Source organism: Daphnia pulicaria, chromosome 1 (genome assembly GCF_021234035.1).
Source record: "Daphnia pulicaria isolate SC F1-1A chromosome 1, SC_F0-13Bv2, whole genome shotgun sequence".
Classification (NCBI taxonomy): Eukaryota; Metazoa; Arthropoda; class Branchiopoda; order Diplostraca; family Daphniidae; genus Daphnia; species Daphnia pulicaria.
The window spans coordinates 20,756,581-20,783,100 of NC_060913.1; the positions used below are offsets into that span (position 1 = coordinate 20,756,581).

The 26,520-nt window shown below is 41.6% G+C and overlaps 2 protein-coding genes and 1 long non-coding RNA gene across 5 annotated transcripts in view; all 3 read right to left on the minus strand.

Moving 5' to 3' along the window:
* The window catches only part of LOC124320189 (monocarboxylate transporter 2-like), a 56,304-nt gene extending 37,429 nt beyond the window's left edge, over positions 1-18,875 (minus strand). Inside the window, exons 1-3 of one of the 3 annotated variants that reach the window (XM_046782875.1) lie at positions 18,798-18,875; positions 17,574-17,673; positions 17,279-17,430 (exon numbers count right to left, since the gene is read on the minus strand). In XM_046782875.1, the coding sequence (XP_046638831.1) occupies positions 17,279-17,430; positions 17,574-17,665 (244 nt within the window). In that variant the 5' untranslated portion in view covers positions 17,666-17,673; positions 18,798-18,875. Of the gene's footprint in view, positions 1-909; positions 3,028-17,278; positions 17,431-17,573; positions 17,674-18,797 lie in introns of those variants that run through there. The other 2 variants (XM_046782872.1, XM_046782874.1) reach the window with 2 other exon arrangements.
* A 631-nt stretch (positions 18,876-19,506) lies between these two features.
* On the minus strand, positions 19,507-21,372 carry LOC124320191 (pyridoxal kinase-like). Its single transcript, XM_046782876.1, has 7 exons — positions 21,133-21,372; positions 20,910-21,009; positions 20,703-20,846; positions 20,475-20,595; positions 20,270-20,412; positions 20,099-20,181; positions 19,507-20,025 (listed from the first exon to the last, which is right to left on the minus strand). The coding sequence occupies exons 1-7, from the start codon at positions 21,226-21,228 to the stop codon at positions 19,798-19,800; spliced, it is 915 nt and encodes a 304-aa protein (XP_046638832.1). The 5' UTR covers positions 21,229-21,372; the 3' UTR covers positions 19,507-19,797.
* Positions 21,373-23,864: 2,492 nt separating this feature from the next.
* LOC124320783 lies at positions 23,865-24,702 on the minus strand. The gene is made up of 3 exons (XR_006914034.1): positions 24,609-24,702; positions 24,437-24,545; positions 23,865-24,362 (listed from the first exon to the last, which is right to left on the minus strand). It is a non-coding gene; the product is annotated as an uncharacterized LOC124320783 (long non-coding RNA).
* Between the last annotated feature and the right edge of the window lie 1,818 nt (positions 24,703-26,520).

Consider the following 26,520-nt stretch of genomic DNA (forward strand, 5'->3'; position numbering starts at 1 on the left):
CTGGCGGCGAATAATGGCCACAGAGAGCAGCAGCTCAACTCTCCTCTCTCTCTCTCAAATCTTTTCTGACGTCCCAAAGTTTCGCAGAAGAACAATGAGAAAACAAAAGAGCTGCGCATATGAAAAGAATCTCCCCGCCATTCCCAATGAATTAATAATGATGACTCTTGACTCAAGAGTCTTGAGTGAGCCAACCGCTCGTTCCGAACGATTTTTTGGGGGTTTGGTTATTGTCTGTGAATAATTATCATAGAAAACGCCAAAGAAAATTAAAGTTTCGAAGCTATATGTAATCACATTTTCGAACCCTTTCGCTGGTTTTTACGGGCGCTGGAATATTCTTCTTTTGGTGCCGTATTCTTTGACGAGAGACATTCGAATAGATAAATAGATGAAGGAGAAATTCAAATAGATGCCACTCGGTTTTCTGTACAGGCAGCGGCTAGGCTATAATTCATTACGTCCGAAAAGATCACCTCGAGTGAGATTTGTATAGGTATGAAGAACCGGCGTGATGGTGAGAAAGAAGGAGAAGATTAGACGCACTTGTGAATGATTGGCACCATTATGCGAGCCGGGGGAATTTTTTTCCCTAATGAGAATAAAGAGAAGACAGATGGGAGACACAAGTGGGCTCTACGTGTGACGGCTGTGATGCGCTTTCACAGCGCAGATGGGCGCTGAGATATTTGCGTAAATTATTCAACATCAAGAGTCTCCATGTCCAAATCCCTTCTCAGCCAAACACATACGCTTTGTACACGTATATACGAAAGAGACAGAAAATGTCAAATGCGTATTACATTTTATACAAGAAAATAAATACGAAATGAAAATAATATACACAGATGGACGACCGTGCATACGAAGGAGGATATAATTTTATCATATCTGTATATATACACCTACATGTGGTCGTGTCTCAGTCAGGCCAGCTCTTGAATTGAAGTTGGCCGGAGGTGGTGGTGCTGAGACTCCGACGGAGTTTGGAAACCAACCCAGCGGGCCGCAACTCGAAGACAAGAGCTGGGAACTCTTCTTCTGGCCGGCCATTCAATGCCAGCACTGCAGCTGCGCTGTCTAATGTGGAATTCTAATATTCACTCGGCACTATCCAAGTTTAATATGTAGAAACTTTTAGAATTAATCCGCTTTCGGGGGGGACTGTGAAACTCACAACTTGCACTTGCACTTCACGATTACATAATCACTAATTGCGATTTCGATCGGAGTCGAGCGCTCGCCACGATCAACCCCTTCTCTGTTTGCTTGGACGGCCAATCGAAAAATAACATCACTGAATTATAACACACAAAAATCCGACAGTTGCAGGAAAAAAGGCAAACACCGTCACGCCGCCCAGTCTGTGACGGGAGCGAGGAGGATCCGGCCGTCAAGAAAAATGTTTACACAGATTAAGGAGCGGGCAACTTATTCACAAGTGGGCGGCCGGGGCCAGGACGCGTAGGTGGCAATTTCACCTTTAACCAACACAATCCAAGTCAATGAGTTTGCGGGTATAAACCGTAAAAAAGGAGGGCAATTGCTGGGCTCTCTAGTCGTTTTTCGAACGGTCACGCGTTTCACTGTGAAGTCGAAAAGATCAGGAGAGAAACAACATCGGAAAGGGTCGGGTGAGTTAGGAAAATGAGCAGTCAGAGATGGTAGAGCAAAGGGAGCAGCCAGCCCAGCTAGTTGCTCTACTTTCCAGCCACTGCTACTCCGACTCTCTTGGCCCTGTGTTCTCTATCTCTTTCACTCGCTCTCTTTTTTCTTTTTTTCTTTTTTTTTCTTTTTTGGATCTATCTCGGCGGCAGGCACTGCGCTGTGTCGAGTATATCTAGGAGCAAGCCATTCAACACACGACGACCGAGCAAGACTTGCTGGATGAGTTGGCCTCAGACTGGAACATTACATGCAAAACGTCGCGCGTGCTCCTCCAATAACCGTTAGATCGCTGTTATCGCCTCGCCAAGTTGTGCGATGATGATGATTACGAGTCTGCCACTATTTTCGGCTTTGATATCAGACCAATTCGTCTACTTTTCTTTTTTAAATTTTCATTTATTTTGTTTAATTCAAAGAGAGGAAATCAAATTGTAGCACGAAACTTTCACGACTGTTCACGCCGTGTTGCAGCAACTCCATTTGACTGAATTATGTTGCAAATGTTGGGTTCACACTCGTGTACACACTGCCGCGTTGCTCCGGTTAATAATTGGCGAGAGAGAAACAAATTCGAACGCGGGATCAGCCCGGGTGCGCCTTTTGTTTGATTTATTTGATTTGATTTATTTATTCGTTTGTTTTTTTCCCAGAATTTTTCGCCAGTGGTGAAAAGAGATAAAGTCACGCGTCGGGAAACGACAGTTTGTCTCTCACGAGTGGGAAAATTCGAGCAGAGCGCGAGCGAGCGAAGAGGATGGTTCACTTGGAAGGTTGACGTACGTTGGTGTCGTCGTTTTGTCCCATTCACGCCGCCCCCATCAACATGCAAAGGCGCGGGATTGGGCGGCTTCTCCTTTTCCTTTTCCCTTCCTTTTCTTCTTATTGCCTTTGTTTCGCCCGTCTCGATCGTTGGCTCCCGAGCGGCCTCTTTTGCATGTCAAATCAAGTCGAATCCGCTTCAATCGATACAACTGAGCTGGTGACGATGAATCAAACCGTTCAGTGTGGTTCTTATGGGCTATTTACTGTAGCAAAGTCCCATTCATCCGCAAGAGTCTGATACGACGATGAGAGCGTCCAACGTATTCCGCATTTATCAACCGAAATAAAAGAAGTACCGATAACGAAATAACAACACCAGGAATATTTTGAAAAAATGAAATCAAACGGCCAACAGAAAATACGGCGTGTGACGACGGTGAACGGTCGTGGATATTAAAATGTGGAATGTCAGGAAAAAAACCAAAACAATCAAAGTTGGTGGCTGGCGATAGTTGTTTGCTGGCGTGCTGCTGTACAGGAGCGTCGTTGCCAGAAGCAGCCGCACCGCTGCACGGTTGATAGTCGACTGACTCTGGCCGCGTCACCGTTGCCAGCCTTTAAGAGTGTCGCTCACGCACAAACCGCGCTGGCATCACAAGAAGAGAGAGTGTGCTGGTGAGCGCCTGTCTTGTTGTATACACGCGTGTGTGTAAAGGGAAGAGAGAACAAGAAAAACGAGGAGAAGAAGAAGAAGAAGAAGAAAAAGAATAAGGAAGAAAAAGGATGCTGCTGCCCAGCCATACCCCACTCCCTTGTACACTAGATACAGTCAAGGAGTGAATAGAAAAGAACGTCGCCATAGTCACACCGACGCCCTGTTACACACGTCTCATAACTGAGCATAGATCGCCAAGTTTTCCTTTACTTATTTTCTCTTGGTCGGCACGCATCAGCACCAATTGTCTTTGCAAAACTGACTACAAAAACCAGCTTTGTCATTTCGACTTTGTGCGTACACAGTCATTTATATCAATTAGAGCCCACGCACAAGACAAATATTCGGGACTTTCTTCACCGACCTGCTGGCGTCTGCAGCTGTGCTTCTTCTGCACGTGCATAATATAGCTATGACGTCCGTTTGCTGCATTATAGTACGTACTGAAACAGAGTTACACAAATATTCCGAAATATGTGAAACTGGAAACGGCATTCATATGGTCTTCTCTTCGGCTAGATTATTACGATATGAGATTTCAAACTTTTTGATTTTTCTCCTGGGAGTTCTTCTTCCTTTTGACTACATATCTCTAGCTGCAGCTTCTATATATTTTGACGTACAGCAGCCAAGGCATTTCTTTTCGACCGTCAGAAGAATCGACGCGCGGCTAAACGGGAAAAACCGCCGCTCTGCTGCTGCTGCTGATGGCCAGGGCGAAAGTCATCAATCCGGTCGTAAAACAAAACTGAAACCGACCAGCAGTCAACTATTGCCAGCGGCACACACAGTCATATAACATGAGCCAAAATGGAAGCTGCCGAACGGGTATGGGTATCCATCTCTCTCGTGACTGCTGGGCTCGACCGAAAAAAAAAAAGTTGCCAATAATATCGAATCAAAAGAAAGAAGAAATAAAATAAGGAGCGCTGGTGCTGGAAACTCACCAACCTATCACGAATAAGTATAGCATACTATGACAGAGTCATATCTGGTCTGGTTCGATGGGAATTGTCGATATGCTCTACACGCATCACATCACAGCAGCTGGTTTTTTGGGTGTTCCAAGTAATATGGTAAATGAGTCCGACTACTTATTAGATAATAGCCGATCTCTTCCAGTTAATATGAAAACGACGATATGCTCTCAACTGGCAATAATATAACATAACCGTCTAGCCCGTTGGCACCGTGACTTATGTCTATAGGGTAGACACACGTGAATGGGCATACGGTGACACAATATCTAAAGCTGATGCCATGCAGTCGGGTCATTATCGATGAAGGACGACCGAGTGCCAGTCGTCCATATCCCAGGGCCGTCGCCAGAGAGCTAGGCTGCTGCGCTATGTAGTCGGGCGCTTCCTAGTGTCGTTACGCTTCACAACCAACATATTTATATCTCTATACGGTGCTACTGCTGATGGCAGAAGAGACTTGTATATTTTAGGTCTATACTATAGTAGATCTTGTGCTATTGGCAATGTTAAAAATGTCTTAGTTCTATCGCTGATGGAAAGGTTTTTATTTTTATTACCAAACTACTGGCAGACGTGTGTGTACTGTTGTGCTGGAAAACTTGTCGCGACCGAGAGCCCCATTGAGGCGTCAATAGATTGTCAGTTAAATTCTACAAAATGTCTTGTAATTGCCTCTGGATATTTCGACTGCCAATCACCAGAAAGAAAAATGGCGTCGTCTTATTGCGTCTTCACTTTGGATTGCCATTTGCGTGGGAGGAGGATATAGCCGCCGATAGCGGGTCCGAGTTTTCCCAGCTATACTACTGGTCCCAATAATCATCAAAGAGGTGCAACGTAACTAGCCTGTATACACCAGTTTCTCTATAGGCTGGCCAATTGGAAGCGGCGGCCAAACTAGTGGAAAGCCGAGAGTTTGCGGGGTCCCACACGGCAACGAACGGAGAAATGGCGACCAGATTGGCGCCTAGGGAATGTCTAACGTTCTAACTGAACAAATCGCGGATGAGGCAGCGCTTTGATGAGAAGCGAATTCAGACGAGAGAGAGAGAGCCGCTGACTTACTGCGCAAGGCCGATGATGAGCTCAGCGCGAGCGAGTCCAATGCCCCAAACGTCCGCAAAGAAAAAGAAAAAAGGGCCACAAAAGAGTTGCAAGCTCAAGCCTGACTATATAGCTACACCCACACCATTCATTAAGGATCTGCCTCGGGTGTCACTTGGCCATTTAATTTTTCACGAAATTCGAATTTCCCTCTTTATTGTGAACGTGTGTAGAGGAGACGAGAGAGTCGCATTTTGAGGACCGTGTAGACGACTATTATCATATCGGAGAAAGGGTGCTGGACTGCTGGGCGAAATAAGAGAAAAAAGGAAAATGCCTTGCGTGATAACGGCCACCGCCGCCGCCGCATGACGTCGCCCATCTAGTATATACCATCTACGTCTTGTGATGTGTGTGTGGAAGACTCGCTGCTCTGCCTGCTGCCTGCCTGCCACTCTCGGCAAACAAAAGAGAGAGAAAACAAAACACAAGCCCACTGGCCGACGGACGCGTCTATAGTTCTTCTCTCGCCTTTTACGGCTTCTTCTTCTTCTTCTTCTTCTTCTTCTTCTTCTTCTTGTTTATTTTTATTATTATTTTTTTTTTGTTCACAGCCCCCCTTTTGATTTCTTATTCTTTTTTGGGGTTTTGTTGTTTGCCGTTGTTTTAATTCGCTTCTGCCAATGAACGGCGTGTTATTACCAGCAGGAATTCCTCGCAGCAATAATCAGAGAAAAAGAGAGAAAAATAAAACAACACAACAAAAGCAGACTGTGCTGGTTTCTGCAACCACCCGTTGCGAAAAATAGTCTAAACACAGCAGCAGCAGCAGTGGCAGCAGCAGCTCAGGAGAGATTTCTCAGAACTTGTTTGGCCTTTTGTTTATTTATTATAGTAGTGGCTCTGCGGTGGTTGTAGAGTAGCATTGGTCAGATTCTCGGAGCCCCGTGATAAGATTATTTCCAAACAAAAGGAACTTGCCCCTTCGCCTAGCTCTCGTCGCCCTTCTCCAGATCGTTTGACTTTTGGGAGTAAATAAGAGATGCGGTGACGCAAATGGCAGTGTCAAACGGCCCAGGTCAGCAGCAGACGACGATCGTGTAGTCAATTTGTTCTCTCCCGCCGACGCTATAGCTTATTTTCTGAAAGAAATTCACATCTACATTACACACCCAGCAGACCAAGCAGTATAGCTAGTAGTATCAATAGTATATAGATGTGCACATGAATAGATTGTGACACGAGTGGCCAAACGTTGATATCCCTCCCCCCGTTTTTTGGCTTTTTATTGTTGGCGTGGCGGTGCTCAAAGTTTTATGGCGGCCGCCGGAATTGGCGAGTCAAAGGATCGCTGATCGTGCCATTTCCCGGTAGGGCAGCTAGAGCGACAAAAATTGGACCTTGGAAAGAATCAAATAAATATTATATAAAAGAAGATAAAAGAAAGACGGATGGACGTCGTCTATTCCTGGTGGTGTCGTCGTCCACTCGCGTAATAATATCACGAAACTGTACTGGCAATTGCCAATATAATATCAAGCCTTCACCGACTGGCTGGTCTACTGGTCTGGTATGGCCGTTTCTGTTTGCTGCCTGTTTGCGCATCATTTAGTTGAATGCCTTTTTGACCGGCGAAAAACAATTGAATGCCACTAATTCATTCCGGCAAAGTAGAGCTGGAAGCCATCCGACCCGACACAACAAAGTCCTCCTACTACATACTATAGCGTTATAATATCAATGATAGAGAGTGTGGCTAATGCAGCGCGTATCAAACAAGTTTCCCAAAGTCGCTTTTGATATGAGCTGCTGTGGCGGGATATGCGCGCGAGCTGCTGGAACTTGTAGTACCGGTAGTAGTATAGTGTGGGGCCCGACAAGATAAATCGTTGGTCGTCGGACGTGAAAAATTAGACGCTACGAGTCGCGCAAGAAAAATCGATGCCAGCGTTCGCACGCAGTCGGCGGAGGACGTGAGAGCTGCTGGTGCTGCTGGCCTGTTTTTCCCTTGAAAATAATATGTTGGCCTGTACACAGTAACAAACAACAGTGTGTGTGTGCTGCGTGTGTGTATAGGGTGGCGGTGGTGGCCTGGCTGCTGGGTATAGAATTGATAGAAAGGCATTGCATCGTGATGGCCGTTGCTGGGTGTCAACAACTTCGCGCGGGCAGCAAATCGCTGCCCTTGCTGGGAAGTTACGTTAGTAGCGCTCCTAACTGCGCAGTCCGTCACCCGACTGCGCTGCGAGACTCTACTCGCCCCCAGAGAGACCAAAGTCCTCGACACCAGCAGCAGTTGGCAAGTGGAATAAGCAATAGTTAGTGAGCCTTATTCGTTATATTCTCACCCGACACCCGTCCGCCTTTTGGAGATGGAAGAAAAGAATCAAATAGAAATAGAAAAATGGCTATAGGTATATTTGATTTCTGAAAAATCCTTCAGATACTCCTCCTTTATAACACGACGAAAAATGGGTATAGGAGGAAAAAGTGGCAGAATGAGGTTAAGCAACTGTTGAAGAGAAAGTCTTATATATAGTTGTGACGCCATTATTGCGTATAGCGCGCGTGCAGCATGAAGCCCGGCACAAACAACACCTCATCTCCGTGATGCGTGTGCACACAAATACCAGCAGATTGGAAAAAAAGGGGTCTTCTTCTTCTACTACTAATACTTCGTTTTTTTTAGCGAGAGGAGGACATTTTGCAGCTATTTTCTTAGCTGATGTAGTTTTACAGCGGCGCTCACTTTTTGTTTTTAAATGGAAAAACACACGGCGGTGCTGCTGGCTGGCTGGCCGGCCCACCCATCCAGCTCTGTTTGTCTTTCCATCACTCGTTTTGTGGGGGGGTTTTGTGGGTTGCGTGAGTGTTGCTTATAGTCGGAATGTGTGCACGTACATATATATATATAAAATACACACATTGTGTCTGTGTGTATATAGTATAGTTTCTATTCTAAATTCGTCGTTTTTTGAGTTTGTTCGAATTCTTAGCGCGGGCACGTTCGATTGCTAAACAATTTCGACGACCACGAAATGGAAAAAGCAACAAATAAAACCGGACAAACTGGTATACCTGGAAAAACAAACCTCAAATCCCAAATCGAGAATAGGATAACAAATGGAAATTCATTTTCATCAACCTCCCGAAAACACAAACACAAAACATAAAAGGGATGTCTGAAAAGAAGAAAAAATAAAGAAAAGCCATCAAGTCTTTTGGGTGTATATAGCTTTAAAAAAATAACAAACAATTTCACCCCGCCCTGCAGCAGGGCCACACAATAAGAAACCCAAAATTTCTAACCGATGTGATGATCGTCCCAGCTATATATATGTATTTATATATCTGCGGGCTGAATGATTTATTTTGATTATTTCTAGACATTCTTTTCTGGGAATTTATTTGATTGGCTTGAATTGCACTACGTCGCGTCTTCTGGTCGGGTCAGGTCGTCGGTCAGGAGATTTTTTTTGACTTTTTTCTATTACAATAAAACTGGCGAGTTTCTGTTGCATGTGGGCGCCTTTCGCTATTTGTGGGCGTGTGTGTGTGTGTGTGTGTTTTATGTTTATTTCGGTCTGTTCCGAAGCACTTGGCTATCCACATCCCACCGAGTTCTCCTTTGGCTGCCGCCGAGGCTGTTGCTCTAGCTGCCCATTTTCTTCTTCTTTCTTTCTTTTTTTTATTTCTTTCTTTCTCTTTTCGACCCATAGACTCATCTCTATAGATTATAGACGCCGTTTTCAGTCTCTCTTGTATAGAGACATTGGGGCACTGGGGCGCGATTATGGGCCAGGCTCGGCGGCTCGTTCGGAATCAGAGCCGCGCAAGGGAATCACGGGAATGTGCGTTTTTCTTCTTTCTTCCAGGGGGTTTGTCTTCCGTAAGTTGTTGTGAAGAGAGCAGAGACATCAGACTGTCAGCACCAACGCAGAAGGCGCAGCTAGAGCTGGGCGCTGGATGAATCAGACCGACAGTTGTAAATCAACCGCCCATCTCTTTTCAAAAACTTAGACCCCCCAAAAAATGAAATAAAAGGCCGAAAAGTTCCACTTTGGACCGGAATATGAGATTCTATTCTATATTTTATTCCGTCTGGATGAGAGAGGAGTAGGACTGAAGATGGCACTCACACACATATCTACACCATATCGCCCGAGCGGCGAATTATATAACCGAAGCGCGCGCCCTTTTAAGAGTGCTTTATGACATAAATCACGCAAAGCTTTTCTTTTCTTTTTTTTTCCCCTTATAAAAAAGAATATCAAATGTGTCAAGTCGAGTGGAGAACAATCCCGGAGCTGTTCTTTTTGGCGGCTTCTCTCTCCTATAATATTTGTATCGATCGCACAACCCAAAAGTCTTTTGTATAACAACATCTAACCTTGTTATAATTTACCTGCCATTAGATATTTTGATTATTATCCCCATCTGATAATGTCTCGCTTAATCAGTTCAAATATCGATCGCTCAAAATCACAAATGCTGATGCCAATAACGACCGGTCCACCGGGTGTTACATAGCGGGACTGAAAAGGGTGTGGCTGCTGTAAACCCTTACAGCTCTCAATTGGGTGCACAGCACACATATACCGCTGTGTATATATTTTATAAAGGGTTTTCTCTAAGTTGACATATTTTTTCTTTTGATTTTCTTTTTTCCTGGCCCCATCGATTCTGAGAAATGTGGAACCTCCCAAAAACGGCGGCACTTATAAAAAGCCTTCGTCGGCGGTGGTCTATAACTATGAAGCTGGCGCGAGAAACCTTCAAAAAAATAAAAGACGAACGATTTTTCTAGAAAAGGTAAAGAAAGAAAGCGAGCAGAAGTGTCGTGATCGCAGCAGTGCTGATTACGATACAAATGACGCAACACTTGACATCTGTGTGAACTTTTTATTGACCTTCTAGACTATTATATATACGCAATATATAATAACGCCAGAAGGAGTCCTCAGCGCCTCTAGGGGTGATGGCGTAATAAAATGGGAAAACAGGATTTTTTCTAAACATTTTTCCGATTACGTATAGTATTATCTAGTTTGGCTTGTTGACTCTAAATATATTCGCAGATAGCCGAAAAACCAAACGTCACTGTCAACGTCGTGATCTATTTTCGATGGCTCGTTTGCATGCAGGAGCTCACCACCAACTCACCAGCTAGAAGCAGGTAAAACCGATTTTGAATTTGAGAACCAAACCGACAGCGTCGTGTTTCACAAAGCCAAGTAGCAAAACAACTGGCCAGCCGTGTTGTTTATTCCAGACCCCCATCACTAAAAGTCTGAACTGACATTCTTGGTTTTTCTTTTCGACCGTTGTGTCTTGTGTACGTGAGAGCTGGATGACTTGATTTGTTGTTGCAGACACACACGACAGCTCGTCAAGTGGAGGTGTCATTTCCAGTTGAGCGACAGTTTCACGACACCACCGTCCATCAACTGCTTCCCCTTTTTGTTTAAAAAGGCAGAAACAAGAGTTTCTTACATGACACGCGTTTGTCGTCGTGTCCGCTCTGATTTTCTTCTCTCCTCCTGTCTGAGAGTATATTGGGTGTAGTAACTCGCAAGAGTTAAACAAACCAAAAACAACTAGAAAAACACGCAGCAGTTACACGTATAATCACAATGGCTACTGTTGTGTGTAGATATTATATTTTACATGTGTGTCTAAAATGCTGTACAATCTCGAGTCTAAAAGCCCCGTTTAGCCCAATCACTACCTGCTGATGTATATGACCACCATCAAACAGTTGAGAGGATTCAGTCGAATAAGTTGAACCACAGACACAGAAATGGAAAAAATACAAAAAGCCTTGGGAGAGGGGGGAAAAAAGAGCAGCTAGACACTGATTGATGTACCGCTGGGAGCAAAGTCAGAAGTCGTGAATCGGAACGAGGACAGCCGCAGCAGGTCACGCCGTTTAATATCTGCAATAATCCATCGAATACGTACAGCATATAACAGTGTCACCCTTTCGCTTCCTATCGTCATTCACTTTTTCCCCCTTTTCATTGCTTGTGTATTCTCTTGTCGGGATATTGAAATGAGCGACAAATCATAAAAAAAGAGCAGGAAGATTCAGAAGATCAAAAGTAAAAAAAAATGGGGAATACAGAACAAAAGAAATATATATAGTCGAATCCTGGACTGGAGACGAAATAATGGCGGAAGAAGCCGAAATTGTCACGCATCCAATCGCCAGCCACCAATCTGGAGCGATCGTAAAAATCGACGAACAAAAAGGCCAACGGCCAAGGTTTTTTTTCTTTTTTTTTTCGAACTACGCGCGTCGGTATTTAACTGTTGTGTCGTAAAAAGTCCTCCCGGTGTAATAGTTCATATAATAGTAGTAGAGAAAGAGTCGCGCGCGCGAAAGAAACTCCTGCTCGAGATATTTGAGATTGTTCGTTAAAATGAAAACGACCAGCAACCAGCAATCCATGTGACGACAAACAGCAGACTTAAATGTAATCATATCTTCAGATTTATACAGTTTTGAATGTTCCGGAATATGTTCATAGTCCGCCGGACACGGACACTATGTCTTTTTTTTTTATTGCACAGTAAGTTAGCTTTTTTGAATAGATATTTAAATTTCTGCTGGTTTTGTTACGCTTGTTACTTGTCCGGACCCGGTGCCCTCTCTTGACTCTGCCAGCAATATATCATGCGATATTGTCAGTTGCGCTACAAGCCCGGTTATTTTCTTTTCCTTTTTTTTTTTTTTTACTCCCGTCCGTGAAAGCTTTCACGCGTGAAATATACGAGGCAGCTGAAGATAGAAACACTCGATGGTGATAGCATATGTTGCTTATCTTTTTATGGCGTTTGATTCGTCTTGCATCACCATCGCAGATTGCCAAAATGTATAGCAAGTCGTGGTTACGTATTTTAAATTTTTCTAAAACCCAGAATAGAAATTTCAGGATCAATCAGGAATGTGGTAAGACCAAATTCGGCACTTTCCAAGCGGAATTTCTATATATATATATACACACTATCAGCGATTATAAGCCAAAACGCGCGTGAATAATTCGAGTCGAGAAAAGGGGAATTTCGCGCAGCCAGTTACAAGAGATCAGATTAGACAAAGGAGGGCAAACAGCACTATCGAACTATAGGAGACATACATCAGCACTTATAATATATTTTTGAACTTTTTTTTTTACGACCCAGCAGCTATAGCAGCGCCAGCAGAGATGTTGAAAGTCGAATTCTTCTCCCGCTCGGCGTGCGATTGACGACCAGCATGACTATACAGTCAAGTGCCAACTAAGAAATGCAGCAAACAAACGCGTGTGATTCATTTGTTTTGAGAGAATTCAACCATCCATTGGAGAGTTGATCTAGCGAGCCGAGAGGTCTATATAACTCGCCTGGCAAAAAGCAGCTCTAAGAGTTTGTGTAACGGGAGAATAAATAGACAAAACGGGCTGTTGAAATAACAGGACCACGCAACGCGCGCTGAGCGCACAGCAAGGGCAACTCCTTTTCTCTTGTTGTTGTTGCGACTTTGATTGATAAGAACACATATTGATTCTCCTTTTTTCTTTTTTTATTTCCAAGTATTTGATTGTTATTCAAGGGGCGTTCGGGTTGGTTGCTGCTGCCATCTCGACTGTGATACACTGTGTCCATCGCTGCTGCTGGCCACCCAGTTTGTCGCCCTGTCAATAATCTCGCAGAGGGGGGAATTGATGTATTTTTTCCTGCCTTATTTGTTCAGTCGAAAGTTTGGTGAACCTGGAACCCCCCAAAAATAGCAGATGAACCTCTCGCGTTGGCCGGCTGATCTAGACATGGTGCATATTGACTTTCTCGTCAAATGATGATGGGTCTAGAAATAAAAAGGGAAAGAAAAGCAAAAACCTATTGCCAATTTAACGAACAAGCTTCCGAGAGAGATCCATCATGATGATAGTTAGGTCGCGGCGGAGGCGGTCCATCATACATCATGATGCCCAGCAATTTCTTTCCTCCTTCTCCTTTTCATATTGCTATAGATGTACTAAAAGTATAAGTATATTTATACCTTTTATCAGCCGCCCGTTGAGTAGACCGAGTCCAGAGCTCAACTATTCGGAGCTTTTTTTTCTCGATTCTATATATTCCCCAGAAAAATGACGAATGGAAAATAGGGGGGGTAGACAGGTCGTGCAACCCACACGTTGCGGCGCAAAACCCACGGTAATCCATCAACTTGCGGAATAGATCCCAATCGTCCGCATCCATCTGCGATTGTTGTTATTCCGTTGGGGGTTTTTTTTTCCCCAAAAAAGAGAATATTTAAGGCGATGTTAAATGGTAGATGAAACAATGCTGCTGGCTCTTGTGTTTTCAATCTCGTCGCGTCCAGCAGCGGCCAATCTCTGGTCGTGTGCCGAGCCAACGGGCCGCGATCTGGCCGGTGAGGAGGTGACGTCAACACCCGCCAGGAAAAAGCCAGCAGGGTGTCGATGACAACATGTACGTGCGATTTCACAAGCATCACACTGAAGAAGAATTTATTCAGACGAAGAAATTCACGAAATAAAATATAGGACGAGGGGGGCGACAGCAGTTTTCAGATAAGAGATAGAAAGTTGCTCGTGTGCTGGAAGAAAGAAAACAAAATGTTTATTTCTACACTTTTTCTTTTTCTTTTCTTTTTTCGTTTCATTTTCTTGATGGGTGCGTGAATATATTAGGAGCGTGTACTTTCATTAAGAGCGCGCTCTCTCGAGATATGACTTCAACTAATATGGACACCGCTGACGAAAGCTTAGCTGCCCAGTCAATCGCCGGGACAAACGAGGAAATGAAGAAGATTATTTGATTTTTAAAACATTTTTTTCAAAATCTTTTAGCTGAATGGAAGGTTGTCGATATCCGAAGAAGAAGAGAAAAGAATAGCAGCGATTGTCCATCGGCGATGACCCGAATAGGGCTAAAAAAAGACCGCTATAGCAATGTCTATAGGGATGAGCATTGCATTCCAACACACACACTATGATCTGATATCAATGTTGGGGCAAGATTAAACGGCAATGCAAATGCAAAGGCGGCATTTGCCAGCCCTATAACAAAGGCCGGCGAATAATAATAATTTAGGAAAACCACGACACGAGTGTATATAAGAGAGACCTGCTGCTGCCTATTCTGGTGGAACCCCTTTCACGGTGACTTCGAGATGGACCAGCAGCACCGATCGGTGGCTGCTTCTCTCTCTCTCTCCTGTCTTGTGTCTATACGCAATATAACGGTGTCATCCATTTGTAAAAGACAAAATCGAGACTATAGTTAATCGGTTGGCTATGCATTTCTTTATCGTCTGTGTATGAGACGGCAGGCAGCAGCGGCAGGCCGGCAGCTAGCGAACATCTGTCGCGTGAATTGAGGTTCGTGAGGCGACCAAAGTTATATAAGACCGGTATAATAAGACGGGAGCCCAGAACATGTGTGTGTGGTAGAGAGAAAGAATGTCGATAAACAAATATATATAATGGTATTCAAATGATTAGTATTCATATCGGCAGCCTCTGCGATAACCGAATCATTGAATATTCACGCAAATCCAGTTAGGTTAGTGAACGGAGCGGAGAAAAAAGGGCAGATGCTAATGGCCTAATGCTCTTTTTCCTTGACGACACACAGGAATAATTCACGATTAAGTATTGACATTATTCTCTATTTCTTCGTATTTTTTTAAAACGTATATGCTGAACTCGCTCAGTTCAACTGCCCACCTGACAAACATTTCCAGGTGGAATATCATTCACGACCCTAGTATAATTTAAGAATTAAATAAAATCAAGAGAAACTTAATATCATAACATTGACGAGGCTATAGTGTAGCACTATGTAACTCACATTTATCCACACGCTTAATAGCTAAAATATAAAGGTATAACATATTATTATTAAGGTTGAATAGCATTGAAGGTCGAACGACTCGTCATTTTGACCTTTGGGGATGTCGAACAGGATGCGATTTCCAATATGTAATAACCACACGTTTACATGTTATGTATACACATGTATGCAAAAATGCCGTGTGATTTAAAGAGCGACAGCAAGGATATCGACAGAGAGAGAACGCTGTTTGGGAGGAAAACAAAGCTTTGCCAAAGCAACCGAGAAAGAATATTACATCAGCATCGTAAATTTGTCGCGGGATAGCGTTTTTAAAAATATACAACAGCAGCGCCAGAGAATGCTGCTGCTGAGGTTGTTATTGCAATTGTTTGAATGCTGGAGGGAGTCTCTCTAGCTGCTCTCTCTCGTAAGTCGTATCTATAGACATTCCGAGGGCAACACAGCGCTAACAAGCCTGATGTATTATCATCACTGGCCGACCGTCCGTCCGTCATTCCCCCCTTGTGGCCCACTAAACTCATAGAACTTCCTCCTCCGGACGCATAGTTTCACTCGACATCTGTAAATTACCGCAGTCGAATATCGTGACACCTCTCAATGTCTTCTTCTTCTCGGTGGGCGTGGCGCTGCAGCTCCAAGTGCGGGATCTCTTTTTCTCATGGCAGTTTTGAACGCCAGTCGCACGCCAGCAGCCGTCAGTCCCAAAACTATCCTGAAACTCTGTGTGCCTTTTGTCATGGCTCTTTTTTTTCTTTGGTGGTAGATGGGAGGGGGGTGTACTGGGTAACATCACGACTTGTCGTGATCCTGGACGCATACCCAATGAGGCAGGAGACACATTTATTTTCAGAACGCGGAACTCCTTCATATCTAGTTGGTGGGCAAAACGATGGGAAATTTTTTCCTTTTTTCTTTTTTCCGTGTACGTACCGGTTTATATAGACTCTCTCTCTGCTTCTCAATGCAGCGACTTACTATTATTCTCTCTCTCGTCTGTGTCGGATGGGGGGTCATGCTATAAGCCGCCAAAGCGACGTGCCCAACATTTCCGATCTTTTTCTCACACGAGTTTAAACGTCCTATAGAACTTTGTTGACTTAGAACGTCGAGTGCACACTGGTTATTGAGGTCTTGCTGCTACACAATGCGTGTACCGCGTTCGAATGATGCCACTGCGTCAATCGCACGCATATATCCTACACCCGAACAACTTTTGCGCTCTCGCTCAGCGTCGGCTGCATTATTCCGTAGAAATGTTGGCATGGAAACAAATAAAGCATAAATTACTTTCCATTTTCCTTGTTTGTTTTTTTGTTATTCTGTAGGAACGTGGAGATCAAATCAAGGCACTTGCCTATAGTGTGTGCCAATCAGTCGCGCATGCACGTCTATAGAAAAACGGTGCCATCGACTCATATCCGACCGTAATCAGATGGGAGCGTGCGCAATATGTACCGGTATATACGTAACCGAATTATAAGCTAAAGCAGCGCCCACTCGGATGTGAACGCCAACGCGAAAATTGCATTGGCTTTTTTGAGGGGTTAGCTTAGCGATCAGCACGTTTCCAACCGAATGAATCTTATATAACCAAAAAACGTTCCGGGGAAAAAAATAAAATGAGAGCTCGTCTAGAGTTGCTTCGACGTCTGCGTACGACACACATAACAAAACAAGATGTATATAATGTATACATATACACTGTATACGGAACAAAAAGCATTGTTTGGGAAAAAAAGAACAGAGACGCCAGCACTGGGCATATTAGCAATTCCAATTTCCGATGCTGCAGGTTTTGGTTTGGCATGTGACTTTATGCAGAGACGCGCGCAAAACTGATGTATGTATTTACATCGCCCGATAGTCTTTGCGGGGTATGTTGTATGTATGCTCAGTGAAACCTGGAAAGTTTTGGCTCTCGCTGAACGAAAAGTATTTTTTCCCGAAAATCTGATAGCTAAGCCGGATTTCAATATTCGTGGCGTGACGTGTCACGCTGCGATCAACGTGTGTCAAAATGGAAATGTTTCGTCATTCAAAAGAGGACACATTTTTTTCGATTTTTCCGAACGGCGGTTGTGGAGATGCACGATGCTCACTTGCGCACCTTTTTTATGTGGGTTTTGCGTCGACCGTTGCGAGTTAGGTGGTCTACTATGTAGGCCTCTAGGCCTTATTTTCCTTTACGAGCCGTTTGACCCTTGACAGGAGGTCTGAGATAGTAGCAAAAATGGCGCCAACTTACCTTTTTGAACGGCGGACGAGTTGCAGACGACGGCGGGAGTGCGAGACAAGTAATCGACGATCGTCCATTGGCAACCGAATGTTAGCATCGTCGAAACGACGCTGGCGCCCAGCACTACCCAACCCCAACCCCCTTCTAAGTAGTATTGGCACCTAATATAAAAACGAGTTGCCATCAGGTAGCAGCAGACGAGTTCAAATGGGCCAATTGGGGTATAGTGCAAATTAGAGACAGTGTACACACACCAGATAAATTCAATTGATATAAGAAGTTAAGATTGTGGGAATATATATACCAGAGTGTCAGGGCAGCTCGTGTGACCATGGTCGGTGCATTATCAAAATTCCCGTTGGCAGCAGCAACTAGCGGCAATCGTTTGTCATCCATATTATTACCTATAAGTTATGAAGTGCCAAAAGACAAGTTCAGCAGGTCATTATTCCTGCGGGCCTTCACGGATCTTGACGATCACAAATGTCACAACTTCGCAATTTCTCAACGCTGCTGCTGGAGCTATAAAGCTGAGCACTTGTCATCTCGACTTGATGGAAACTGGCTCCGTCAAAAGCTCACAAGAGACGCTTGCGCACTTCCAGCCCTGCGCCGTTTTCCTACATTTCATCCGATGTGTATCACATTATACCAGAGTCAACACCAATATATCCCCGGCTATACTGTATATACAGCTGCGCATATATTTTTGACTGAAATTCCTATACGCGGATATCAAATTACTGTAGTCTTATCGATTGAAGTACAGAAGTAGATTTGGCATTTGAATTTTCAATTTTTTGGTTGTTGTTATTATTATTGCCTCTGTTGGGTGGATGAAATCGCCTAGAAACAACGTATCAATAATACTGGGTGTCTTTGAAATTTGAATGCGTTTTCCCTATAATCCGCAACCGTCATAGCTTTTTAAAAAATTTATGTAGTGAAATGGCGATGTTTGACTTCTAGTCTACGTAGTAGAGAAGTATAGGAGAAGCTTGACATTTAACAGTATAAAAAAGTAGGAGGATAAATAATACAGTAGCTAATATGGATCGAGTAACGTGAGGGTTGCACAAGAAAAAACAATTCCCGTTTGATATGTAATCTTGTAACATTAGTCAGTTGCTCTTAATAATAATATTCAAGTAAATTCTGGATATAAATGCGAAGAATTTTATTGAAACAAATGTTAGTACCTACTTTTCCGAAATAAATGGGACCAAGATGGAGAAAATCAATACATCAAAAGACCGATGTAAAACTAAGACAATTTTTTAGCCGATTCGTTTTTGGAATGGATTAATGAGTTCGTATGTTTACAAGGACTATATTTAATACAAATAAGGAACCGAATATAAGAATTTGAACTTATCGTAAATTATGCAATTTAAAGAAAGTAGTGAGTTTGTGTGTTAAAACAAGTAGTTAAATAAGTGGTATTGACCCACTATAGATTTTTGGTCTGGTAATTCACCCTTTTCTAGAATCAGTAAAATGACACTCTCGCAGTTAATCAATAATGTACCTTTCGACGCAACGACTTGAACGTATGTGGAAATGCCCAATTCGTGTGTTGTGAATGTAAATCGAGTAGATCGCGACCAGAATATTGCTTCCGATCCAACTGGACTTTGGAGAATAACTGAAACTCGACGAAGAGGAAATCCACATTTGAGGGCAAGATGGAAACTTGGATCCCGCGAAAGAGCTTTGAAAGGAGGAGCATTCTCTTGGGAATGAGTAAAAAGCCTAATGATGATGTGTCGCTACCTGTTATAGCTGATAATCTTCAAAACGGTTGGTATTTTAATGGCGCCTCCCTCCACGAAAGACCGTCTACCAGTCGATTATAGTGGGAAACGCTCCAGAGAACATGAAAATCTTGACTTTTTCGAACTCCATTATGAAAGACATGATTGATGAACAGCAAGAGGTTGGATACCATTTATTAATAATGGGCAACGGATAGGCAGTAGCTAACTTTCCTTCCGTTCACTTTGATTCAGCCTTTTAATGATGTTTTGTCTTTTTTAAGAATTGGTAACATGTAACTTTAAAAGGCAGGATGAAATAATGGTATACTGGAAATCATAAACCCACTTTTATTGCAATCAAATTATTAATTATATCAGTTAGGTATTTCTAATCATGTTATCACCCTTGCCTAATCACCAATAACCTTCATCCTATCCATTTACATAATTTGTCTTAAAAATGTCAGTATTGAAGTCTAATGTATTTATCCAACTGTATTTATTATTTTTACTTGGAAAACAGCAACGCCAAGATTGTACAAGACAGACAATAAACAAGACAGCTCCAGCAAAAATATAACACTACGTAAAATAATATCTATGTCGAGTTTTTCATTCATAGTCTACGGAACTAATATAATACTACATCATATACATGTCTCCTGACATATTGTGACTTAGACAAAATTATTGTCGCTATTGGTCCTCCTTCGTGTTTTCCCCATCGTCGCTGCATCACTTGTGCACTAAGATGACAGCAGTCGTTTTCCCTCATGTCAGACGGATAGCTTTGAAGGTTTGGGGTGGTTTTTCGATGTCTTCTTTACTTTGAATCAGTCGAAGTTCCAGTAATTTGGGACCGTAGGGTTTCCCTTGTTTGACCTGCTCTTCGGCATAAGCTGACGTTCGATGCAAGACACCTTGCAAACTGCCGAGACTGTTGGCCATGGCTAGCGATAAATTTCCGCCGCTGATATGTAACCAGGCTAGAAGCAAAGCCTAGATTCCACACGAATATAGTGAGCCAATGCAATAGTAGTGCATCAAAAGTATACAAAAGCTGAATTCTTACACTAAATAAATCTCCAGTTCCAGTAAATAGATGAGGTAGGCGTGGAATGTCCAGCTTCCAAACTTCAGTGGAATCTGCTCCTTCTGAATGAAAATAGTAGATATGTGGATTACTAACCTAACGAAAAACGTACACAATCCTTTGATAGATGAAAATAAACGTCATATTTACTAGTGCTTCCAAAAGCTGTTAGAGTTCCATTGGGACCAAGTACTGAGCTTGAGATAATCACAACTTTAACTCCCATTTGATGTAACATTTCCATGCATTCAATAGCATCAGCTTCATTGGTAATAGTCTTTCCAGTTAGAAGTCTATTACAAAGTTTTTTTAAAATCAAAATGTTGGTTTAGATAATGAGGGCTAATTTACTCACTCAACTTCAAACTGATTTGGTGTGATTATATCTGCTAATGGAATTAGTTTATCACGATAAATTTCGAGAAGTTCTTTAGGAACATACATTTGACCATTGTCACCCATGACAGGATCACAAACTAAAATGAAAAGCAAGATATTTTATTGGTAGAATTTTTTGAAAAATATTTTGTAAGTTTGTTTACAAAGTTTAAATTTTGTTGCAATTTAATTGCACATTTCATACCATATACAAGCTTAGGATTCTTTTCTTTGAGCTGTTTGACATTCTCATATACTTGTTCTAAGAATGATGCAGAACCCACATATCCTGTCAACAAATGGCTGAAGTTGTCTAAGTCATTGATCTGCAATCCAGACATCAATTCAGCTGTCAAGTTAAAAATTATTCAGAGAATGATAACTTAACTGATGTATATAGTATTAATCTTACCTAATTCTTTGGCATTTAACACATGACCTTTCCACTTTCCGTAACCAGTATGATTCGAAAACTCCACAGAATTAATGGAATGAACTTCAAAGCCTAGAACCTGCATCGTAAAACTTAAAATGTAGGTCAACTCTAAAATGCACTGAATACCAGTATTATGCAAGATAACAAAATGCTGCTTGTTCCCACTGAAAGATGAAGTATCTAATACTAATTTACTTACATTTAGGGGAAAGACGGCACTTTTGTTACCGACATAACCAGCCACGACATGACTTTGGATGGATAAAACTTGTGGTGATGATTCAGAAAAGTCCATTTTGAACAACAGTAAAATGAAAATCACGAAGAGTAGATTTCGATTAGGTAATCTATCTGCTGGGTGAAGATGATAAACACTAATAAAAAAAACCACGAAATAAATCTTGCTTATTCATTTCATTGCATTCTGTTCGATACCTGTCGTCTGCTACTCTGCTATACATCTTAAAAAATTCACTAGATGGCATGGCTATGATAAATAAGTGCGTGCCCGGGGGAATATTTCGAAATAATAGTCATTCGCAATAAAATATTTTTTAATGTATGATTTCGCTCGAAAAACAAAAACAACTTAAAAACACGTTTGGGAATTCAAGCTAGTATACAGCGTGACTCATCTCGATAGTATAACCTCAGAATTTTTGGTAATTCGTTTCTAGGTAAATTAGGCCCATCATCAATGTTTGAGTAATAAAAATCCACGAAAGTTCATTTCTGATCAAATCAAGGAGTTTTTTAAATATTTTATAAAATCATTGGGTTTTCCCTAGTATACCAAAAAACCTTTTCTGGAATTCACGTCCTAATTTGAATTGTGCAGCTGAACAATCAAGTTTTTTTTTTCCCTATTGCTCAACCTGGGTTTTCCTTCATTCTTACGGGTTGTTCCTTCTTCTGAAATCACGAAAAATACGCTGGATTTTCAATGATGCATTGCGCGTTTTTTTATGGAATTTTCCGGAATAAATTTAATTTAATGAAACTTGTTTTTTACCTTGAAATTTTTATAATTAATATTTAGAAAAAAACGTACTTGCAATCGAGTTGGCCTTGAACATGAGTCAGCGATTGATTGTCACCCAGACACAAATACGCACAAATACTCAACGTCCTCAACACCTTTTCTCTGGTCCTCAACGAAAATGTTTGTGGTGAGACACGGCAGCGTAATAATAATAAATTTCATTACCTTGGAACTGTAAAGACAAATAATAATCTCGCATTGTGACCTTGGAATAGCTTATGCCTGGAGGATGGTCACGCAAGAGGTGCTCACATTTCTTATGGTTACTATGGCGTTTGCATAAAAGAAGGCCAGGACAATAAAAACAAAATTCCATATTAATTTAAAATCTGTAGAAAATAGTGAATAAGCTTTTGGATTCCATTTCTGGCCTATATGCTTTATATGTAGAGAAGTTGATATGCGAATTCTTTTAACAATTTAAAAAGTTTAATCATGTCTTCCTAGTTCCTACCTTTGAAATGGGCGTCGTCGGGCGTCGTATTCTTGTTTAAGATTTTTATTACGACCTGTTGCAGACTTTGTTTTATTCAGCAAAAACATTTCAAATTTGAGTCACACATTATTACAGGCCTATATCGCGCAACCTTTAGAAAAAAAGGTGGCATGAATGATAAAATGTTGAATTTTCATAAACGTAAATAGAAGTAGAATCGACATAATAAACGAAGATGACATAAATTGTCAAGGTTTAGAAACTTTACAGGGAAGCGTATCTAGATTCATTGCCTTGAATTTACAGCTAACTACAAGCAACCTTCATCTGATAGCCTCTCCCCGAAAAATGTATTTAGAACATACGGCGGGCTTATTATAACAACTATACCTTGGTTGGTTGTTGGCCTTCTTTTTCTAAATATGGTGATTCTCTCACGTAGGAAAAACTACAAAAGCCGTGGAACCTGCGCAGTTTGGCATCAGTATACATCTTGTCTTTGTTGAGCGCAGTCGAATAACATATACAACGCTTTGATCATGCATTTCACGCGTTTCGCGGTAGGAATAACGGCAGCTGCCATGCTCTGTTTTGTAAAACACAAACATTTTAAACTTTATTTCTTTATGTGTTGTTTTAGGTTTTCTTTTTCACCGTATTGTCCTTGGCTGTATTGATTGCTGCAAAACCGCAATCTGATATTCAAAGTACCTTAGGTAATCATTTTAAAAAATCTTTAATTTCTATACTATAGTTTTTAACAACTAATAACAAAATCTCTTTTTCCGTTACAGATAAAGTAGCCCAGGTTTTTAATTCACGTATGTAAAAATTAGTATTATAAGTTTTTATTATTTTAAATGAAAATGATCCGGGTGTTAATAGAGAATTCATAGCTCTTGGTACCTGTCGCTAGGGGATCTAGTGATTTTAGGTTAGGTTAGGTTAGGGGGGCCAATGGCCAATGAAGCCTTTACAATGATTTTCTTATGAAATTTGGTTATTATTTGAATTATTAAAATTCAATCTGCTTAACTAATTATTTAGGTGATGGATGCGTTTGGAAAGGAACATCTCCATTTTGCGATGGAGGTTGCAACGTAAAGGGTCATGTTGTTCGTGACACAAGCACAACTGGGGATGGAGAAAGATGTTTGACTGGCATCAAAGTACTTTGCTGCCCTTCTGCTCTACCTGGCCTTTAAAGTAACTAGCGAAGTGGTTAGACCTCGCATCATAAAACCAACGGGAGTGACTCACTCATACTTCAGTCACTTTTGTTGCATCACCAACTGTACATCTTTAGAAAATTAATAAATAGTTAAATGTTCAACGACTGTTTCTTTTATTTGTAAGTTTTAGGTGTATTAGCAAGGTTCTTGTGTGTGTGTATACACCTTTGGATTAACGGAAAAACTAAAAAAGAACTGTTCTTGTTCGTTAACCAACCACATTACCAAAAAATGGGGTTTTTCTTATCTTATCCATTAAAAATTAATTAACTGATTACAATTAAAATGATGAGATGACAAACATTCTTAAAAAAGTGCAAGTAATAATAATACTGTAAGAGAGACAGAGCCCAACACCAAACGGAACATAGGTTCCATTCCAAACAGACTCACAGGCAAGGATTCAGGAGGTAACATTTTACATTTATGGTCCTACTAGAATGCGCGAGCGCGCGCAAGCCGCAAGGTGAAAATGTTAGGATAGGTTATAGGTTTGGTTAGGATAGGTTACCATACTGTGACCTGTATACCATAGCTACGTGACAATACTGTTACGCGCCACATCGTAACGAGCCACAAGCCCCCAAATTGGGAAACTATTCCCGACTATTCCTCTTCCCTACTCGTCTCTCTCTGCCTCGCAATCCCCTTTCTTCTCCTTCTACTTTCTCTTCCCACGACGGGAAGACATTTCTTTCTTTGAAATACTGACGTCGTATCTACATTTCACAGAAAAAACCCGAATCATAACAATACTTTGTTGCGAAAATTACTAGCTATAATTTGAGCGTACCTTTTCAGATAGATACATCCAATAAAAATTTGTCAATTTAACATCCAGCCCCTTTTAACCAAGAGGGTGATTCCATATGAAAACGACCAAAACCTGTTGCAGCGTCTTTCTAGCAGAATTGAACTTCATTAGTCTCATTCGAATAATATAGGGGGAGGGGGGGTGATCTCACCCTTTTTCTCAACTTAAAAAAAAAAAAAGAAGCTGGGACGAAGCCTTATGGCCGAATTCGACAGCATAGATAAAGACGACTGGTTGATTATGTGCTATCCTTTTAGCCCTATCCCTACTGCCCCGAGTTCTTGGAGTGCTTGTAGTGCCTCTAGCGGATAAAGTACTGTACTGCACCGAGGCTACGAAGGGTTTTGCAGACGAAGATTGTTTTCCTTCTGTTTTGGTAAAATTCTTTGCCGGCGTTTAAAAGTCCTAGGTAATTTTTTCATGAAAATTTTTATTAAGAATTCATATTGTATTTAATTTTGACGTTTGCCAATTGAAAAAGCAGAGAAATCAATTGAATCATTGCAATTGAATAGAATTAAGCAGAGTGTAGATATGAAAACGAACACTAGAGGGCAGGACAAGTAGTCCAAGATTGGAGAAATCGGAGGAAGGGTAGCAAGAATGTTGGCGACAGTTGGCCATGTTAATTCTCTTTTGGAGAGAATCATCCAGTGGTCTTTATCTGTGTCGACAGCGTGCCTCTATTATCTTTTCCTATAGGGCTCTTCGGGGCCTGTTTTATTTAGCCGTTTTATCTGGCAACGTAGCGTGGAGAAGCAGATGCGGGCATGTATTTTCAAAGATCATGGAATAAGAACAAAGGAGTAAGCACTACTCCTTTGTTAAGAACGTGTTTCCTCAAAGGAGTAAGCTCGTACTCCTTTGTTTAGTACGTGCTTACTCCTTTGTTCTTTTGTTTATTATATATTCCACGTATCAAATTTTGACAGAATTTTGTACAAAATTAGGTGACGATTGGTCATTCAGAGAAGAAACATATAAAGGAAATACTTAATAGAGTTGGCTAACGTCCGAAGTTTCCAGTTCGCTGAAATTGTGAAAAAAAATTGGACGTGAACTAGTAACAGTTTTTTCATGGCGGCTTATGGAGTTTTGCCGGTGTCAGTATTAGTTTTATGTTTACCATTTCAGTCGTCTCCAGTTCCCGTTAATAATTGGATAACTACACTCATTAGTTATCAGATAATCTTTTAATTTTTATTTCCCCTCGATAGTCATTGTAGTTTATTTATTATTAATTTTTAAGTAAAAGGCATTTTTTTTTCAAAGACTATATCCTGCCCCGAGGAAAGAGAACCCCGCGTACACCCCTTTGTCCCCTCTTAGTTTATTCCTTCGTCTCTTCTTTCCATTCTTCCCTTGGGGCAGGAAATGGCGATATTTCTGTGTAAACACCGTAGGGACGTTTAAAAAAAATTTAAAAAAGAAATATTCGAAAGGAATCCAAGAGAAGCCCCTGTATACGATAAAAATCTATCAACAACCCAAGAAGATTACCCATCATACAGACGACGAAATGACAACAAACCCGATAGCATAACCGGGACCACCAGGGCAGGCTGGACCACAAGGACCGGACGGCGCACGAGACCTATTGGTGAGTATAATGATAGCCGGTGATTACTGAAACTTCGTTGCCGTACCGACATTCGATTTTGCTGTTCACCCGGATGTCGAGGCGTCGGAGCGGAAAAAAATGAAGATGAATGATTTGCCGCACATAAAAAAATTTAAAAAGGTCACTTTTTAATTCAAAGCTTAAGTTGCGTTTATTTTTCAAGAAAAGAGAACATGAGAATTTTTAAGCGTTATTCAACTTTTAACGCAATTTTTTCTCTCCGTTAAGAAATCTTCCTCGTACACAACTCTTAATTGTTGAGGTGGTCGCTGCAGCTTCTTCAGTAGAATTTCGTCGACCATGTCATCACCTTCGTTGGATCCTGTTTTTTAAATCGTATGCAATTGGATTAGATATTGAAATAATTTCATGTTCACTCATTTTCCATGACTTTGCCTGTATAGAGAAAAAAACTCGTACTTCGCTCTCTTGATGTATCTTT

Excerpts from the sequence above, each read along its gene's own strand:
- LOC124320191 (XM_046782876.1), bottom strand. The coding sequence starts at position 21,228 with ATGGACTTTTCTGAATCATCACCACAAGTTTTATCCATCCAAAGTCAT. Across the intron at positions 21,010-21,132 it reads GTGCCGTCTTTCCCCTAAAT|GTTCTAGGCTTTGAAGTTCA; the intron begins GTAAGTAAATTA and ends TTTACGATGCAG. Across the intron at positions 20,413-20,474 it reads CCAAATCAGTTTGAAGTTGA|ACTTCTAACTGGAAAGACTA; the intron begins GTGAGTAAATTA and ends ACTTTGTAATAG.